This window comes from Leptinotarsa decemlineata, unplaced genomic scaffold (assembly GCF_025532065.1).
Source record: "Leptinotarsa decemlineata unplaced genomic scaffold, Ldec_3_MD MMD2_P_RNA_scaffold_9, whole genome shotgun sequence".
Lineage (NCBI taxonomy): Eukaryota > Metazoa > Arthropoda > Insecta > Coleoptera > Chrysomelidae > Leptinotarsa > Leptinotarsa decemlineata.
The window spans coordinates 5,032,969-5,052,036 of NW_027412536.1; the positions used below are offsets into that span (position 1 = coordinate 5,032,969).

At 36.7% G+C, this 19,068-nt stretch overlaps 1 protein-coding gene across 3 annotated transcripts in view; it reads right to left on the reverse strand.

Annotated features, from left to right (window-relative positions):
• Nucleotides 1–19,068, reverse strand: part of GABA-B-R2 (gamma-aminobutyric acid type B receptor subunit 2) — a 374,454-nt gene that overhangs the window by 171,062 nt on the left and 184,324 nt on the right. For all 3 annotated transcript variants that reach the window (XM_074170501.1, XM_074170500.1, XM_074170499.1), the window contains one exon: nt 6,767–6,870. In XM_074170501.1, coding sequence (XP_074026602.1) covers nt 6,767–6,870 — 104 coding nt within the window. The remainder of the gene's footprint in view (nt 1–6,766; nt 6,871–19,068) is intronic.

Genomic DNA, 19,068 nt, shown 5'->3' on the forward strand with positions numbered 1-19,068 from the left:
AGGGGATTCTAAGGTGATGATGTAACTCAAGATGATGTGACGTCACATGCATCTCAAGGCCAAGTCATAGTCGGAGAGTGGAAAAGGGGTCTTATGGTTGAGTCAGTGTGATGGCAGTATGTGTGAAGGCACGACCTAAAGGAAAGAATTGCATACACGGAATAACCAATGAGAAAAAAGTATACTTGACCTTGAGTTCATAGATATTCATGAACCGTTGAATGAGTAGAGAGTATTTATATACACAAGTATATACAAGTGAAACCGCTATCGAAAACGTTTGTTTGAAGGTGACTGACAATGTTTCATGATGAATTTCACTAGTTCGGACTTCCATTGTCTACTATATAAAATGATTTGAAATCCCTGAAGCAACTAAAAAAAAATAATTAAAAATGGTTAGCTGAAAATAACAATTATATTAAGCGAAATAAACCTGAAATGAAATTATAGTGAAATAAACTACAAGTAAAAATATAACAATTGAATAAATGAAAACAGAATAAAAATAAAGGAATGAAAAAAGAAGAGAAAATAAAAAGTATAGAGATTCCAAGTCACGTTAGTTCACGACGTTTCAGCAGGAGCCTCGCAAGGAAGAGAAGCCGTCACAACCAGTGCTTGCACTTCCCTACATCAGAGGATTATCGGAGAGGATAAGAAGAATTGGTTCCAAATACAACATCAGAACGTGCTTCAGATCCGGTAACACTATGCGTAACAGCCTCACGAAAACCAGGCCACCAAACGCGGACTGCGATTCCAAGAATTGCATTTACCGGATACCCTGTGAGTGCGGAAAATCCTATATTGGTGAAACTAAGAGGCCATTGAATGTTCGCATTGCCGAGCACAAGAAGCACACACAGCGAGGGGAAACCAGCAAATCAGGAATAGCAGACCATGTTTGGACCCATCAACACAACATCGAATGGTCCCAAGCTGAGATCTTGCACAAAGAGGAACATTGGTTCAGGAGAAAATTCAAGGAAGCCGCATACATGTTGTCCAACAACGTATTCAGCCAGGCCAGCGTAGAAATACGCAACATATGGCTCATATTGCGGACTGAACGCTTTGATTGACTGATCTTATAAAGGCACAATCCTCTCTTCACTCCTATCCGAGGTAAATCTATGAGGTTTCATTCGAAGTCTCTTAGGCTTAAGGTCATGCTTCGAGGACAAATTCGATTGTCAAAGTCGAACTCCGTGTTCAAGATCATATGACGTGCTCATAGCTCAAGGTTGTATAGGGTAACGCCATTCATGGTCTAGGCCAAAGGTGGAAGAAGGGTTTATGATCGAAATAAATCAACTACTGCTTTCATTGAAAGTGGGGACCACTTCGAATCACTTTCGTTTCTCCAAAAAAGACTGACAAAATATTTCATCTATTTTATTTGCTTCGAGCGATATGAATATATGAAGGAAACAAAAAATACAGAAACTCACTGTTCTCTTTCGTGAAAACTGGAAATCAATTTATGATTTTAATGATACTTTTTTTATTCGAAATTATATTAAAAGTGATGAAATTCGTTTTTCCAAAATTATTAGTATAACTTTTCCAAAATGGGGAAAAGAATAGGATAAGATATGATGGAATGAATTAGCATGTGATGGCATGACGAGACGTGGCGTGACAGAATGGACTGTGGATTGAAACAGTACGGAACGGGACAAGATGAAACGGGACAGGAAATAATGCCAATCCTATTTATATTCCTGAATTTTTACCTAAAAGTTGCCTGTATTCATTAGTTTCTGAACTTATATCGATTTTAGAAATTTTGTTCATCAAAATAATTTCAATTGATATTCTAGATTTAGAGTAGCAGATTTGTGCAATTTCAAAACTTATATTATTAAATAAGTCGAGTGATTACAGTTCATTATACAGAGTTTTTGGTTTTCTTTAGTTAGGTTCTTCCGAAATATCTAGTTTTGTCAGCCAGATGAGCTGATTTGTTGAGATTTCTTGAGGTTACAGCTAATTCAAGAGCATTATTCACATTGTAAATTCATTGTGAACAACTTTATGATCATATGAAGTAGTTTTTCTGATAACCAATTATTATACTAACCTATATTTAGGCCTCTTTAGTTGGAACCCTGAAGGTGGTGCATAAAAAAAGATTGGGATGACAGAGAACGGACTCGATAGAAACGCAAAATCCGCCGCAACTGTCTTCCCGACCTCATAATATGCCAATTCTATTCTGCATACCTATCAACTACTTTGAAATAAACACAGTTTTGCTTTATTCACCATTGACTCCAATGTTTGAGAATATAATCATGATCTCTGATTTTGAACAAAGCCGGTTAACATTTTGTTCAAAAATAGAAATTAAATTTCAATCACGCAGTATCTATTATTAAACTCCTATAGTTTATGGAGAGGAATCGCGAAACAATGCATACACTCACGTGAAATAGTTGGTTTTCCATTCAAAAAATGTTTAGATTGTCATAACTAAATTGTGATAATTAAATCATGGTCACTTTTACAATGGTCAACATGTGAGTAACGACATTAATCAACTGTTTAGGCAGCTTGAGCAACCCTGTAGACTCACTTTTATAAAATGAGTCACGATATCTGCCATTTGTATCAAAAGTTGAGTATCTGAATTATTTGAATAAATGGCACTTTATTCAATGACTCACAAATATATAAACCAAAGCATTTATACTTCAAAATTACTACAGAATTATAACACTTCGCTTGCTATTGTTGTGACTGAATTAAATTCTTAGAGCTCTTCCTCCGCTTCCTTTCTCTACCTTCTTCACTTCATCGGATTATTCATCGTACTGTTTGATATCCCCTTCCATATGATTCATCGTCGAATCCAGTATACTTTCGATACAATACAAGCGTTAGCATTCCACATACCGCCACTCATTTCATTCCGAGAAATTAGTCTGCTCAGTTCTAACATAACAAAGTAGAGTTGTATAGTTAAGTTGAAGACAACAAAGTAGCTTTTATTCCCACCGAGTTAAACTTCGTTTTTATTCTTGAATTTCAGCACTATTAATTGTGAAAAAACCCGATATTTCAACCGTTTGTGTCTTGTCAATACCACAATAGTGCCGTAGGCCGTAATACAGCAGTGTAAGGGCCGCGTTATATCGATGAATGAAGTTTGAGACCGCATATGCTGAAAATGCCGACAGTGCATTAGGGTCTCAGACGCCTCGCGGCAAGTCCACCACCTGGTATCATGAACTTCTATACCCATCACGCAACTACAGTAGACTAAAGTGTTGAAGAGACTCACTCGACCTGGTCAGAAGCTCTGGTAAGCCTAGTTTTTCGATATTGTCGAAGGAAATCCCGTGCAGTAGCTCATCCTTGTGTTGCCTCAGGAGGGATTGTCCAAGGCATCCCACTATTTTGTCGGATTCTATCGGGTACCCGAGGTATGTGAGCAAATGTAAGATGATGAGCTTCTGCGATGTTGTATCAAATGCCTGCGTTTATTGATCCAGGCCAAAGAGAGGATACGCTGACGCTTTTACTGTATCGTTCTTGCGTTGAGAGTTTATTGATAGCAGGTCCTCTTCACAACCAGCGACTCTTCTCTTTGACCATATCTACTCATATATCCGTTTGAATACTCAGTAAACTGGAAACAGGGCCTGGAAACAGATTATGCACGGGGCACCCACAGAGCATGCATTCTCGCCATGTAACCTCTTGGCGTTGGCTCACTATTCTTGTATCTACTACCTTGAAAAGAAATGTTTCTATTCCTGCTCTCTCATGATTTTGAACCATGCAGAGAAGGGGACCTGAACTCCTGATGAATTCACAGGTTTCATCAATTACCATTCTGCCATGAGTCAGTACAGCTGCTCCTACCAAGTCACTTCACTACTCCAACGGAGTACACTAATATCGAAATGGCAAGCACATTCATAGTAGCTGCTCCTACCAAGTCACTTCACTACTCCAACGGAGTACACTAATATCGAAATGGCAAGCACATTCATAGTAGCAACTTTGTTCTCATCCGACAATTCTAATGACCAGATTTGTCGAAGTTTTTTCTGATACTCACCGCGGAGGCAGTTTTCCACTTATGTAACCTCATATGAGTGGCGTTTTTCCACCCTGAGGTATCTCCGTATCTCCGGCATCTAGATGGTGCAAGATACGTCCGTCTACGAGCTGTACATCCTATCCGTAATCCCCATATCTTCCACTTTAGAAGAGGTTAAATGTTTGTTTCCGAATATGTTATTATTATTTTTTCTGAAGGTTGATCAGGTCGGGCCCTGTACCAAAAATCCTGATACATTCGAGGGACGCATCAGCATCATCAACCAATGAGCATTCCCACACTGTAGGGTAAGTGATCATTGGATCCGAGAATCAGATGCCCTAAGCAGATGCAATGAAGCATAAATGACAACCTTCTGCATTTGTCTGGCCAAGATTTCTGCTTTAGTGCGGCAAGCCGGCATGATCTGAAGATTCGAGAGTAAAAGAGGGGTCACTCCACTGAGGACTCCACAATAATCATAACAACTATCTCAACAGAGTGGTTCGTTCAATCAGGAGCTGAAAACTCCACCACGAATATCGTTTTGCTCTGACGGTCAACATCAAGCTTATTACCCTGTATGAGCCTGAGAGTGAGAAATGAATAGTTTCAGAAATTTGGCACTCCTCATTCCATACAACTAGAGGTGTGAATTTTTTTAACCTGAGGTTGCGGTGGTCGGACCCTATCCGCTAATGCCCCAATACATTCAGGAGGGCGCGCCCACCAACGATCACTTCCCACATCGTGGGATAAGTGATATTTGGGTTCGAGAATCATGTGCCCTAAGTAGGCCCAGTGATATTTGAGAGTAAGAGGGCATCATTCCACCAAGGACTCCAATACCATATTTTTTATTATTTTTTGGGATACCTATATAGTATAAATAGGGTTAGCTCGCATTAGTTTCTAGTTTTGATCTTCCTCTTTGAAGATGATCACTTGGTGATGGAAACACGTGTCGAAGTGTTAAAAATAACGATGTGGTGTTGGGAAAAAACTCCAGTAATATCTATTTTGAATAGGTAGTTCCATTTTGCGAAATGATCCTGTTGTATTATTCCATCAAAATAATTCTATGTTTCTACCTAATGTTTAATTAAAATACCCCATTTGATTGTTATATACTGATCATTTTATGGAATCTTCTAGCTACGATTGTTGTATAACAATTTTTTTCAATTAACTTCAGGAAAAATGTTTTTATGGAAAAAGTTGCTACATACTCATATCGGTTCAATACCAAATTAGTAGTACCACTCCATTATGATGAATTGTGAAGGTATACGAAGGTATAGTCGTGTCGTGATTACCAACCACCAACTCGTTAATTAATATTGAATTAAATTTCTATTACAATTAATTGGGCTCTGCATGCTTGTTGGAAGGATGTAAACCGAATCGATAAAAAGTAACCTTGCGAATGTGGTAATGTGGGTAAACTACATATTTCATGAAATTTCAGAGTACTTTTTACTAATGAAATTGAAAATAAGAGAAGGCGCGATGAAATGAGGTATTTAATGTAAAACTTTTGATTAGGGTGAATAAAAGGCTTTTCACAGTAAAATGATTCATTTATATATTTCTTCACATCATAAGATACTCACTTTGGAAATCTAAGATGAATAATTAATAACACACACTTTTTATTATGAAATTGCACATTGCCATGAGAATAACTGACAGCTATGTATAGAAATAATAGGCTTGTCTTCATTTTGAGCGCTAGCTTCTTACCAGTTTTAATTCACTGCTCCAGCAGATTGGATTTAATCTCTGGATCTCAATAAGGACAAACATTAAAATTTTCTATTGAACTGCCAACAAGTGGTTAACCACTCACCATTGTAAAACTCTTTTTCAATGACAAGAATTATTCATTTTATTATTCAAAATTCACCTTCTTTCCAAGAAATGGTATTGTGAGTGCGTTTCGAAATCTACTTATTTTCTCATTCACCATTAAACAATTGAGTGAGGTAACTACCAGTGTATGAAGGTACGGTGTTAGCGAAATGCGTGTAGAATAAAAATTTAATTTGTGAAAATTGTATAATCATTATCATGGATAGTGTTATAGATTTTCGGCAAGTAGCAGGCCAGTGTATTCATTATTATTAATAGAAGGTCGACAACTTTGTCTCGTTTAAAATCAAAAACATTCAGACTTCTAGTGGGTGTTGACCTTCTAGTATAAGTATTGTAGGTGAATTCTTGCTTGCTTGAGAACCGGGCTATCTACCATCCACTATCAGGCAGCTCTACTCATTCCCCTAGCGGAAACCTAGTTGAAATTCTTGTTGTTTTTTCTTTTTGTGTTACATCAATATTACTGACAAAAAACGCCCATTGTCGACATGCAACAAGACTTCTCACTATTTCTCTTCAATCAGCTGAAGTTACAGAATCAACTTGCCGATTCTGATGATGTTGAGGTATATCCTCATAACTTTTCAATACCCTGTTTTCGAAAAAAAAGTAGTTCGTCAGTTCCGATTTTGCGGAACGTTTTGAATCAGTATTTTGTGGAGTCTTGTGTGAGAGCATCGCGTTTCTAATCCACGATTATGTTTGATGTAGAAAGAATAACTATCATTAGCTTTTTGTCTTGCAAATATTAAAAACGAAATTGTTGGATCAACGAAGATAACATTTTTGAATAGCATGGACTTAAAATCATTGAATATAAAGTATTAATCAACTTACCATAGTGTCATTCCACCACATATGCAGTCTATAGTTTCTCAAAATGGCAGAATGCTCGTTTACATGGTCTAAAGCTAATTTCACACTCGGCATTACTCCTCGCCCTGAAAATCAATTGTTTGTATTATGTTCGGAAAGGTGAAACTCAATTAATGGAAAAGCCAATATGAGAAAAACATGTTCTAGAGTGATGTGTATTCGTAGAAACCTCTTTCAGAATTCCTTTTCATGAATAAGAACATTGAACATGAAAGGTGTTATTCAAAAATCGGTAAGGTCTCGGTCACATCCCCAATTATGTATGGGTCTGGGGTGAAGTGGCCAGTTGAGCTTAAGTTTCCATAGGTTTGTACTCACAGAATACTACTTCAATGTGACGACGAAGCCATGTACGAACGAAAACAGAAGCCATCTGTGTTCTGTTGAAGAGTTATGTGATGAGTTAATAAGTTTTCTAATTTGTCCAAAACTGATTTGAGGTAAATACCGTTGTTTAGTTGTCCCCAATTCAGTTTTTCATTTCTAATTCAATTGTTGTATTGAATGAAAGTTCAGCTCAATTAGATTATAAATGCTACAGCATATGATGAAATAGAATGTTGTTCATGGCAGTTTGTCAGTTTTCAAAATGACTTAGATTAGGCTTACTTACTAAACATTGTTTTTATGTATAAATTCATTATGTCGTATTATGAAATATGTGGTGTTATAGACTTCGATGCTATGGCTCTCCAGCTTCCTGAAAGAACGTTCCCTGCAAGTGGCCGTCGATGAATATCAGTCGAATACTTTCACCATCAACGCTAATGTTCCCCAGGATCAATCCCCTTTTCATTATATATCAACGACTCGTTGGAAAAAATGAAGAATCCAATATATTGATTTGCTGACGACACACTTGTCTGGTTATTCCACTTGGATTTCAGGACATCGGGTATGGATGCACATCTTCACCGGCAACGAGGAACGAAAAGTAATTTCGAATTGGGGAGAAACTAAATGGGTTCAAAAACCCGAGCATCGGTTTTCTCTAAAAAGATAAACATCTCCGAACCGGATATAATGATGTCAGGTCAGACAATTCCGCTATCTACTTCGATAAATTTGTTGGGGGTTGAAAATAGACACCATTGGATTGGAGACGCGAACATCACTTGTAACCTTGATAGTCTGGAACATCGAAGAATGATTGGAGATTTATCTCTCTCACATAGATATTTTCACGGGAGGTGTTCAAGTGACTTAGCACATTTGATTCAACCAAGAGCGGTACATGTCAGAAATATGCGACGGACTGTGACTGCTCATCTTTTTTAGGTTCAACTCAGTACACCTCGAACTTCACTGTTGAAAAACTGTTCTTGAATCGCTACTCTCGCACATGCACCGCTCTTAGAGCGCTTTTTCCTGTAGTGATTGTGTTTTGTTCTAAACAAAGACCATTATAATTTATTTTCAAAAACTACACCTGACGATTCGATCTTCACAAACTTTATTTAAAAAATATATCACAATATGTTTCGCCAAGACATAAGCTTTTTCAAGTGATTTGTACATCAAATTATTCTTACATTACTATTTATAGTATACTACAGGTAACCATAATTGAGACTACCTCCAAGAAATTACCTGAACCTCTACATAACGTACCTGTTCAATTATGATTACCTGAAGCATATTGCCTCACATCTACATCAATAATAATTCTTTCTCGGTTTTTAAGAAAACAAGTTCAATAATGGTGATCTATTCAAATCTAGTTGGTCATTCATTAGAATGTTTGAATTTTTAAGTTGAATTTTGTGTAGACTCTCTTGGCAAGTACTTTGTTTATCAATTCAGCTTCAAACCCATTGTTTACCGCAATTCGCTTGATGATATTCAGTTTTTTATCGAAATTATCTATTGAAAGAGGAACATTGACTAATCTGTGAGTCATGATATTATAAACTGCTGCTTTGTGTTGATAGGGATGGGTAGAATCGTAATGTATAGTAATATCCGAATACGACGGTTTGTGATAAATTGAAAAATCATGTTTGTTGTTCATTCTACTGATTGTTAGGTCCAAGAAATTGATTCAGTTGTCTGTTTCTATTTCAATAGTGAATTAAATGTTTACATGAATTTTGTTAATATATCTATGAAAAACATCTAACTGCCTCTTAGTACCTGTAAAACATATCAAAACGTCTTCCACATATCTATGCCAATACAAGAAATTTTTAATCAAAGGATGTTTAAAAATCGACTTGTCTAGATTATTCATGAAATTTTTTGCAAGTGTTGCCCATCCTCACACTTGGCTGCACCATACTGATGATGGGCCAAAAGCCCAGTATCAGTATATATATATATATATATATATATATATATATATATATATATATATATATATATATATATATATATATATATATATAGAAATTTTATCGAGTGTGCATGATATAAATCAAAAATTAAACAATTTGTGGACACAACACTCAAAAAAGGGGGGCAAACCGCGGACACGTGTTTCTGGCTATTGGCCTCATCAGCGCGGTGCAGCCTCCGTGGTCATGTTAGATGTAGCCTGGGAATTCTAGGTCTTCTAACTGGAACCACAAATGTGCGGTTGACTCCTGTTGTTGACTCCGTGCGTTTGTGTTGTTTCCTGATTTCAGCAAACAAGTGTTTCCCATCTTTACACTTGGCTGCACCGCGCTGATGAGGCCAATAGCCAGAAACACGTGTCCCACATTTTATGTGAGAGGCAATATCTAGTTTGTTGAAGGAGATACACAAAAATGTTTCAAACAAAAGTTTTAGGAGTTCATGAGAGCTATATTTTGATATAATTTTTAAATATACAGGGTGTTTGGTGTAGGTGCTACAGACCAAAATTCCATTTTTTAAAATAGAACGCCCTGTTTATCATTACATATTCAGATGCTACGTTGAATTCTGATATCATTTCATGTTTGGTTTTTGAAATTCGGTTACGGTGTTGTTGAGTTATTGCACTTTTCCTTAAATATAAAGTTTCAAAAAAACTTATTTACTCGTACACGAATCCAGTCTATATCTTTTATTAAATTGAACTAGACTACTACTGAATACAAACCATTATTCCCACCTCTACGATACGATATCAATATCAGTTGAATATAATATTGAAATTCTTGAGAATGTGACTAACTTGAGGGTAAATTGCTTTATATTGCACAATTTCATCAAGTAGCTTATGCTTGTTGATGCCATAGTAACAAATGTTGTTGAATTGTATCTACTTGTCAGTTCGATTCAGTGATTCTTTGCAAAACAGTAACTGTGTTCTTTGTGCGAAAACAACAGTATGCCTTTCGCGTTTAGTCCAAGTGATTGCATTGATATGTTATTAATTTTTGGGGAATGTCAGAAAAACTGCCGTCAAGCACAACGTCTATACCAAGAACGTTTTCCAGACAGACACATTCCGTCACGAATGACTTTTTCGAGAGTTGTAGAAAAATTGCTAACTGGGTCATTTCCCTCTACTATAAAGCATCGTCATCATACGAGATCTGTTAGAACTGAAGATTTAGAGATCAATGTGTTGGCTTATATTATTATTCATCCACATGTTTCTATCCGTACTCTTGCAGAAGAAGTCGGTGTGAGTAAATCTATTGTACAGAGAATTCTGAAAGAAAATAAATACCACCCATTCAAAATTCAGTTGGTACAAGGTTTGAAACCCACGGACTTTGAACGACGACTTGAATTCATTTCTTGTATTCAGGTAATATTACATAAAAGTCGCTAACATATTCAGTCAAATTTTGTGGAGCGATGAATCGCGATTCCACAATAATGGAGTTGTGAATCGACATAACAGTCACTATTGGTCTGAAGAAAATCCCCACTGGGTCTGCGAAAGTAATTTTCAAACTACTTGGAGTATTAATGTATGGTGTGGATTGTTCAATGGCCGCATCATAGGACCTTACTTTTTCAATGAAAATCTCAATGGATTGCGATATTTACATTTTCTAGAAAATGATTTGATCTAGTTGATGGAAGATATTCCCACAGCAGAACGACAAGGAATTTGGTGGCAACAAGATGGTGCTCCTCCTCACAATTCACAGGTTGTTACTGAATATCTGGATAGAACGTACCCAAATAGATGGATTGGTAATAAGGGTCCAATTCGGTGGCCGGCTCGTTCCCCAGATTTATCACCGCTTGATTTTTTCCTATGGGGTTATTTAAAAGATATTGTTTTCACTACTGCCCCTTTGAATATGGATGATCTGAAAATGAAAATTCGACTAGCGTGCAGTGATATTACGCCTGATATTATAAGAGCGACTTGTACGAGAGAAGTGATTCGACGTTTCGAAGCCTGTATAATATCTAATGGGCATCACTTTGACCAATTTTTATGACTTATTTCTAGGTACCTACCATTCTTATGAAATGATTTATCAAGTTATATTATTTACATTGTTATTAATTAAAGATTTGTTTTCGAATACACCTCTTTCAATTTCGCAATTGTTTCATATTCAAAATGACTCCTGACTGAATTCCACAACTCAAAATTGAAACCATTACTTCGAACACCCAAAATTTTGACTAATTTTCATGTGATCTGATGCAGAGAGAATAATTGTATGAGATATTTTTAAAAATAATAGTCGTTCTCAAGACTTTACATTTTAAGCAAGAATTCAAAAACGCCGTAACCGAATTTCAAAAACCAAACATGAAATGATATCAGAATTCAACGTAGCATCTGAATATGTAATGATATACAGGGCGTTCTATTTTAAAAAATGAAATTTTGGTCTGTAGCACCTACATCAAACACCCTGTATATTTAAAAATTATATCAAAATATAGCTCTCATGAACTCCTAAAACTTTTGTATGAAACATTTTTGTGTATCTCCTTCAACAAATCAGATATTGCCTGTCACATAGAATGTGGGACACCCAGTATATATATATATATATATATATATATATATATATATATATATATATATATATATATATATATATATATATATATATATATATATTGCCTGTCACATAGAATGTGGGACACCCAGTATATATATATATATATATATATATATATATATATATATATATATATATATATATATAATCAGTTCTGACGATCTTAGAAATTTAATTAATCAAATCTCAACACCCAAAATAATACTGGAGACTTCAATGCCCATAACTCCATATAGAGATCTACGGGACTCAATACTAAGGGTCGAATAGTAGAGAGTATCATAACAGAACCAAACCTGAATATTCTCAACGATGGAAATGACACAAGGTTCGACTCATATACAGGAAATTTCTCAGCTATCGACATATCTCTGTGTGACCAATCAATATCGCTAGAATCTTCCTGGGAGGTGTTACCCTTCTTATATGGAAGCGACCATTACAACATTAAAATAAACATTGAGGACAATAACGAAATATATAAGACCACACCATTTCTGAAATGGAACCTGAAACACGCAAATTGGCAAACATACTCCGATACAATACAGAAAAATATAAATGAACTACGCAAACAGTACACAGCAATGCAAGCATAGATAAGACTGTTGAGAACTTCCCAAATATGATCATCGAAGTAGCAGAAACATGCATAGGTAAAACAAATCTGTTAAAAAATCACACACTCTTCCCATGATGGAACAAGGAGTGTGAAGAGGCAGTGGTATCATCTAAAAAGGCATTCAACAAGTTGAAAAGGCAAGAAACTATAGAAAATCTTTTAGACTTCAGACAAAAACGGGCCAGAATGCGATACCTAAAGCATAGCAGAAAGCAAGCGTGGAAAAAATTTACTTCAGATATCAATAGCTCAACACCTATGAGCACTATGTGAAAAAAGGTACGACAAATGTCTGGAATTGAACCACAAAAGAACATACATGCTCTCGTACATAATAATAAAAAACTTTTAATCGAATGAAGATATGGCAGAAATATTAACAGAAAACTATGAACTGCACTCAAGTGATCCAAACTATACAGATACCTATAGATCTCTGAAAATCTCCAAAGAAGGAATCCCGATCGCCCATGGAGAAAATGAAGAATCCCCCCTGAACCTTCCCTTAACCATGGATGCACTATGGATGCACCATGGATGCACTAAGAAATATTCCTTTGATTTTCATACGCAATCTAACAAAAAATGCCAAACTTTATCTACTAGAGGTCTACAACCCCATATAGACTATAAATACGTTCCCATGCAATTGGTCCGAAGCAATCATCATTCCCATTTCGAAATCCCAGAAAGCGAGAATCTTACCGACCAATTTCTCTCACGTGTGTTATGTGCAAAATCCTCGAAAAAATATTTAATAATAGACTTATATGGTATCTAGCAATGAATAATTTACTCATACCCGAACAAAGTGGATTTCGCAAAAACACTTGGCAACCTAGTGGATGTAAAAAGTCCTACATCCATGAAGGTTTTGCAAACGGGCAAGACTGTATTCCTTCGATATATCGAAAGGATATGACACAGCATGGCGATATGACATTATCAGAACTCTACATAAATGGGACATTAAGGAAAACAAGTTGAAATTCATCGAAAATTTTGTCAAAAATCGACATTTTTGAGTACGCGCTAACGGTGTCAATTCATCTATGAAAACCCAGCTGAACGGATAACCACAAGGATCTGTTCTCAAAGTAACACTATTTATTGTAGCGATCAAACAAATATTAAACAACTGCAATCAACCAGTGGAAGTAAGACTCTACGCAGACGATCTTGTTATGTTTATGAAAGGTAATAACATCCACTCGATGCAATACAACCTACAGAGAGCCCTGAACTCCATTAAAGATTAGTCGGAATCAGTGGGACTACAATTTTCTCCACAAAAAACCAAATGTATGTTGTTTCCAGGAGGAAAACTAAGCATGAGTTAGAACGGAAACTATATGCAAGCTCGCTGGAGTATGTTGACGATTTAAAATTCTCAGGTATGACTTTTGACCGCAAATTAAATTGGAAAACATATCAGAAATCTGAAATCATCCTGCCAAAACGGGCTCAACCTCATGAGAACACTGGCAGACAAAAGTTGGGGAGCAGACTACATATGCTTGATGAGAATATATAAAGCATTGAAACGATCCAAAATTGACAAAGGGTATATAGTTCATAGCTCAGCTAAAAAATAAGTTTTGAGAGAACTTGATGTCATTCATAACTCAGCAATTATAATCGCTACTGGAACATTCTGCTCCAGTCCAGTAATTATAGCCTGTATTGCGAGACCGGTGAACCCTCATTATATTACAGAAGGCAATATCTGAGTCTCAGTTATGCATCCACGATATCTACTAACGAAAGGAACCCTGTTTACCAAAATGTATTTTCCAACCGATTTGAAGTGGTGTATAACCAGAAGAAAAATACAGATCTTCCATTCTATGAAAGACTGAATAGATACCTACATACACTCCAATTCCAATTCCCAGACACATACCCAAGTGAAACTCCCACATAGCAATAATATATATTCCAGGAATATTTCATGAATATTCATTTAAGGATATTGTATTATGGTAGAGTATGCTATGAATATATATTTATATTTTTTTTTGAATGATGCAACTAATTTTCTTTTATTTTCAGTATTTCAATATTAAATTTTACAAAAAGGATTTGAAGCTTCATATCTTCTATTAATTATCTGCGAGCGCTTTCGACAGTTGGTAGTACTGTCATCTTCTAGGCACTCCTCAAACTGCAGTTTGAGGTATATATATATATATATATATATATATATATATATATATATATATATATATATATATATATATATATATATATATATGGTAGAATATGATGCGAAACGTCGACTATCGAATAGTACACAACGGACGAACAATGGAAAAACAACACATCATATATATATATATATATATATATATATATATATATATATATATATATATATATATATATATAAGACATGAACTATATTCCATTAAAGAGAAAATTGAAAATACTATATGAAAAATAAAATAAATACAACAATAAAAATTAATTGGCGCTCCGGGGCGACTTCATTGATTCCAGTGGCGCATTTGCTTTTTCAGCTGCAGGAAAACCCGGAAAAACCGCGGTTTGCCCCACTTTTGGAGTGTTGTGTCCACTGATTGTTTCATTTTTGATTTTTATATCATACCCACTCGATAATATATATATATATATATATATATATATATATATATATATATATATATATATATATATATATATATATACAATAATAAGAGTATATATCTTGTAAAAAATATATAAATATGGAGAACTTACTAACGTGAGAATAAAATATAAAATGGTTCAAAAACAGATGAAAAACATTAATAAATGACAGTTGATAAAAATTTTGGCTGACAATGTCAAGTGGGAAAATTCTGAATGATACTCGAATTACTAGATTTTTTATTTTCTTTATCATATTTCAGTAGGTACGTGCTCGCGTCGCACACCTGCCCCCGCCAGCCATGCCAAATCAATTGGGAATATGGTCCCGGAAGTGGCCGGCCGTGGTCCTAAGCTCGGATACTAGTAGCTCCGTCCATCCGGGTTCCGACACCTCAAGCGTCTGCCTTGGTGCCCTCCAAGGCTAGACTCGGATACTAGAGCCCGGAAGGACCGCAAGCCCCGACACCCATGAATGGATTACCGCAGCCCTGTATCCCTTTACCCGCTAGCGGAGCCGCTGCCCCTAAGAGGCCAACGCCAGTTGGAGATGAGGCTCACTAGCCTCCAGCCGCGAGCGGGCACTCACCTCCCCCCTAGAACTCATGTTAGGAAATTTCCCTTTCCAACGTTTGATGAGTAACCGTCGAGGACTCTCACGAGCATCCTCTACCACACATCATATGTCGAAGATGTCGCGCCCATTACCCGTATAGGTGCGGGATAGGGCGGGTCATCAACGACTTTTGGGTGTACGCCGTGTGGTCTGCACCGCATACCCTAAATATATATATATATATATATATATATATATATATATATATATATATATATATATATATATATATATATATATATATATATATATGTTTATGTATATATATATATATATATATATATATATATATATATATATATATATATATATATATATATATATATATATATATATATATATATCTGTGGTGCTGTGACATTTTTCTCAGATAGGCTCAAAATGGATGATACCGTCTCACAGCATCTGTATCTTCCATACCTGAGAGTACTCTCCAGATACAATGAAGGGGTTCAGGTTTCGGAAGCGAAATATTTTGTGCCGTAATATGTTTTACCTAAAAATGGGGTGTTCCAATGCGAGTGGCGGAAAGTGTATATAACTTTGGCCAACCCCATTCAGGTGATAGGTACATTTTGAGCATTTCCATCAATCCTGAGAGTTTCATCGTTCCACCTCGAATATTACGGAAGATACGGGGGTGTTTCCATAAGAAGTGAGACAAATTCGGATTTTTCAGGACTGAAATTTTTTCAGGAAAAAAATGTATTCGTAGTAAGTTGGTAGTCCTGATCATGAATCTGAAGAAATTTTGAGCTCTATTTTGCCCCCTAATGTTTTACCGTAAAAATGGGGTGTTCCATCGCGAGTGGCGGACAGTGTATATCACTTTGGCCAACCCCATTCAGGTGGTAAATGCATTTTGAGCATTTCCATCAGTCCTGAGAGTTTCATTGTTCTACCTTGAATATTACGGAAGATACGGGGGTTTTTCCATGAGAAGTGAGAAACACTATATATATATATATATATATATATATATATATATATATATATATATATATATATATATATCTGTTTAAAATCTGTTTTTCCGTTAACCAGCTGTCGCACCCCTACGAACGACAACCCTCAGAAGTCGAAACTTGTGCGAGCTAAGGATTAACGAGGTCTTACCTTTTAACGTGTGATTCCTAACACGGGTTGGACGGTAGCAAGTGAAGATCGATCGTTCGGACTAGGGCTTGAAACACCGACCAACACGGCAGTCAATTCGAGTGAGTGAACAAAGCATCCACGCCGAACCGCTTGCTACCGACTGACTGTATATATATATATATATATATATATATATATATATATATATATATATATATATATATATATATACAGGCTTTTATTTTTAAATTTGATTTATTTTGGTTCTGATTCCAATTCAATGTCTCTAAAGTTTTGTGAAAGAAAATAATTCTATGCTCCGGCAGATATTTATCTTATGTCGTGAAACAAAACTAGTTTGAAATATCACGAGCTCCAGTACAAGGACCGACCACATAGAATGAACATTAAGAAAACGTGGAAAAACATTGGTTTTCCCAAGATATTTCAGCTTAGTTTCGAAAATTAAGATGTGAAATGTCGTTTCCTAAGCGATAGAAAAATCTTTTGCAAGATTATTAGCCTTCGCCAATTTTTAAATAGGGAAAAGCTGATTTTACGAAAAATGGCTTTTTCAGCTTGCTAGATAGGGAAATCGTGCTTTCTTCAAAGAAACATCGATAGAGATTCTTAGTAGCTATCGTTTGACACCTCGATCACGTTTCTAGTGCTCGTGGTTCAATTTTTATTAGCATTCGAGTTTGAAAAATATAACATTTTTCAAATGCATTATTTTGCAAGAAGGAATAGGAATATCGAGACGCGGCATAAGACTTTTTGTCTTAGGATGCTGAGTTCTATATGAAATCGAGGAAAACGAAAATTCAGGATTTTTGTGATTTTCCGAAGATTTCCGAGTGAGGCCGAAGACTGTGAGATTTCATTTATCGAACGACGCAAATTGAGGAAGCGAAACGATACACGAAAAGAATGAGACAGAAACAGCGGCATATAGACGTCAATGGAAAGTAGTAGAGCGGTATTCCCACTTCAAAGCCCAGCGCCTGCAGAAAAACAGGTCGTAAACGCTAGCAAATCCATACGAAATGTTGTGTAAATATTGAAAGTAGGTCATGCAGGATCGCACGGCTTTTGCGATCGCTGGTTGGCTGAAAGTGGCGCGGAAGAGAGCCCGTTTATTTAGGATAAATATACGGATTTCCAAGCCACGATAGTTAGTCGAAGTCTGAACATTGAACAAGTAGCAGCGATCTTAAAAATTCGAAGATTTTTAAAAGTTTGAAGCTGCGGTTGGATTTTATTGAAAGAATTCGAGTCTCCGGTTCTTTTCAGAACTTAATAGAGACAAAGCACAACACAGGAGTCTTCAGGGATCTGCGGTTACCATTAAATAGTGGAATTGGAAGAATTTTCACCGGAATTAGGAATCTCTAGGACCAATAGAGAATAAATCAGAACAGACCAGTGGCTGGACATTTATTCGAAGGATTCTAGGATTGCGGACACTTTGGGATTCATCAGAGCTGATACTGGAGCAGATTACTGGTTGGATAATTATTGCAGTGCACATAACCATACCTTACGTTTGTCCAGGTTCCTTTTGGCACCCCGCCAGAGGAAAGCAGCCCAAATCCTGCAAAGGAATAGCAGGTCCCTACTAAAGTTGCCCGGTCTCACTCCACCCGATCACCTTGCAGTGTTAAAGATCGAGGTGTTTCGAGATTAAACTCGGGAGGGTCAAGACATCATTAGTTACGCCCTTCGGGCGAACGACTCGACCTAACCGTTGGGACCTTCCAGGATTGCGATACCTTTCTACCTTATCCTGTGAGCGGCCCTCATCCTAGGGTGCTGTTCAACCGTTAGGCTCCTTGTTCCTAAATCACTAGCTCAGTTCACCCTGTAGGCCTTGGATAGGAAAGTAGCTTTCGCGATCCAAAGGTGAACTTAAAAATATTAGATTTCCGTGAATCCTTCCCTCTGACTATTTCCTCGTCAGAGTCATATTAGGGAATTTTGAAATCGAAATGCAGACTGGGGCAAGACATGCGCGAGCGCAGCTTGCAGAAAATACACCAGTGCCAAACCTCGAGACCACAAGCTTCGGTCAATCTAGTTCCTTGTCAGATACGCTTAGCCGCCTGAGTGCGACTTCTACAAGCAGACGCGGAACCCCCCAGGACTCTGTTTTCATTGGAAACAGTATTCCGAGAACTCCGGTAGAGATGGCCAGTCTGAGGACATTCTCTACTCAACGTAGACCTTTAGGGCACGAGGACACCAGTACCTCTCCCGTGGTCGCAGAGCGACAAACCGTGGGCATTGGTGGCTTTTCAGCAAGTCGAGTAGCTAGAGAACTCGACATGACACAAACGACAGAGTCCTCAAA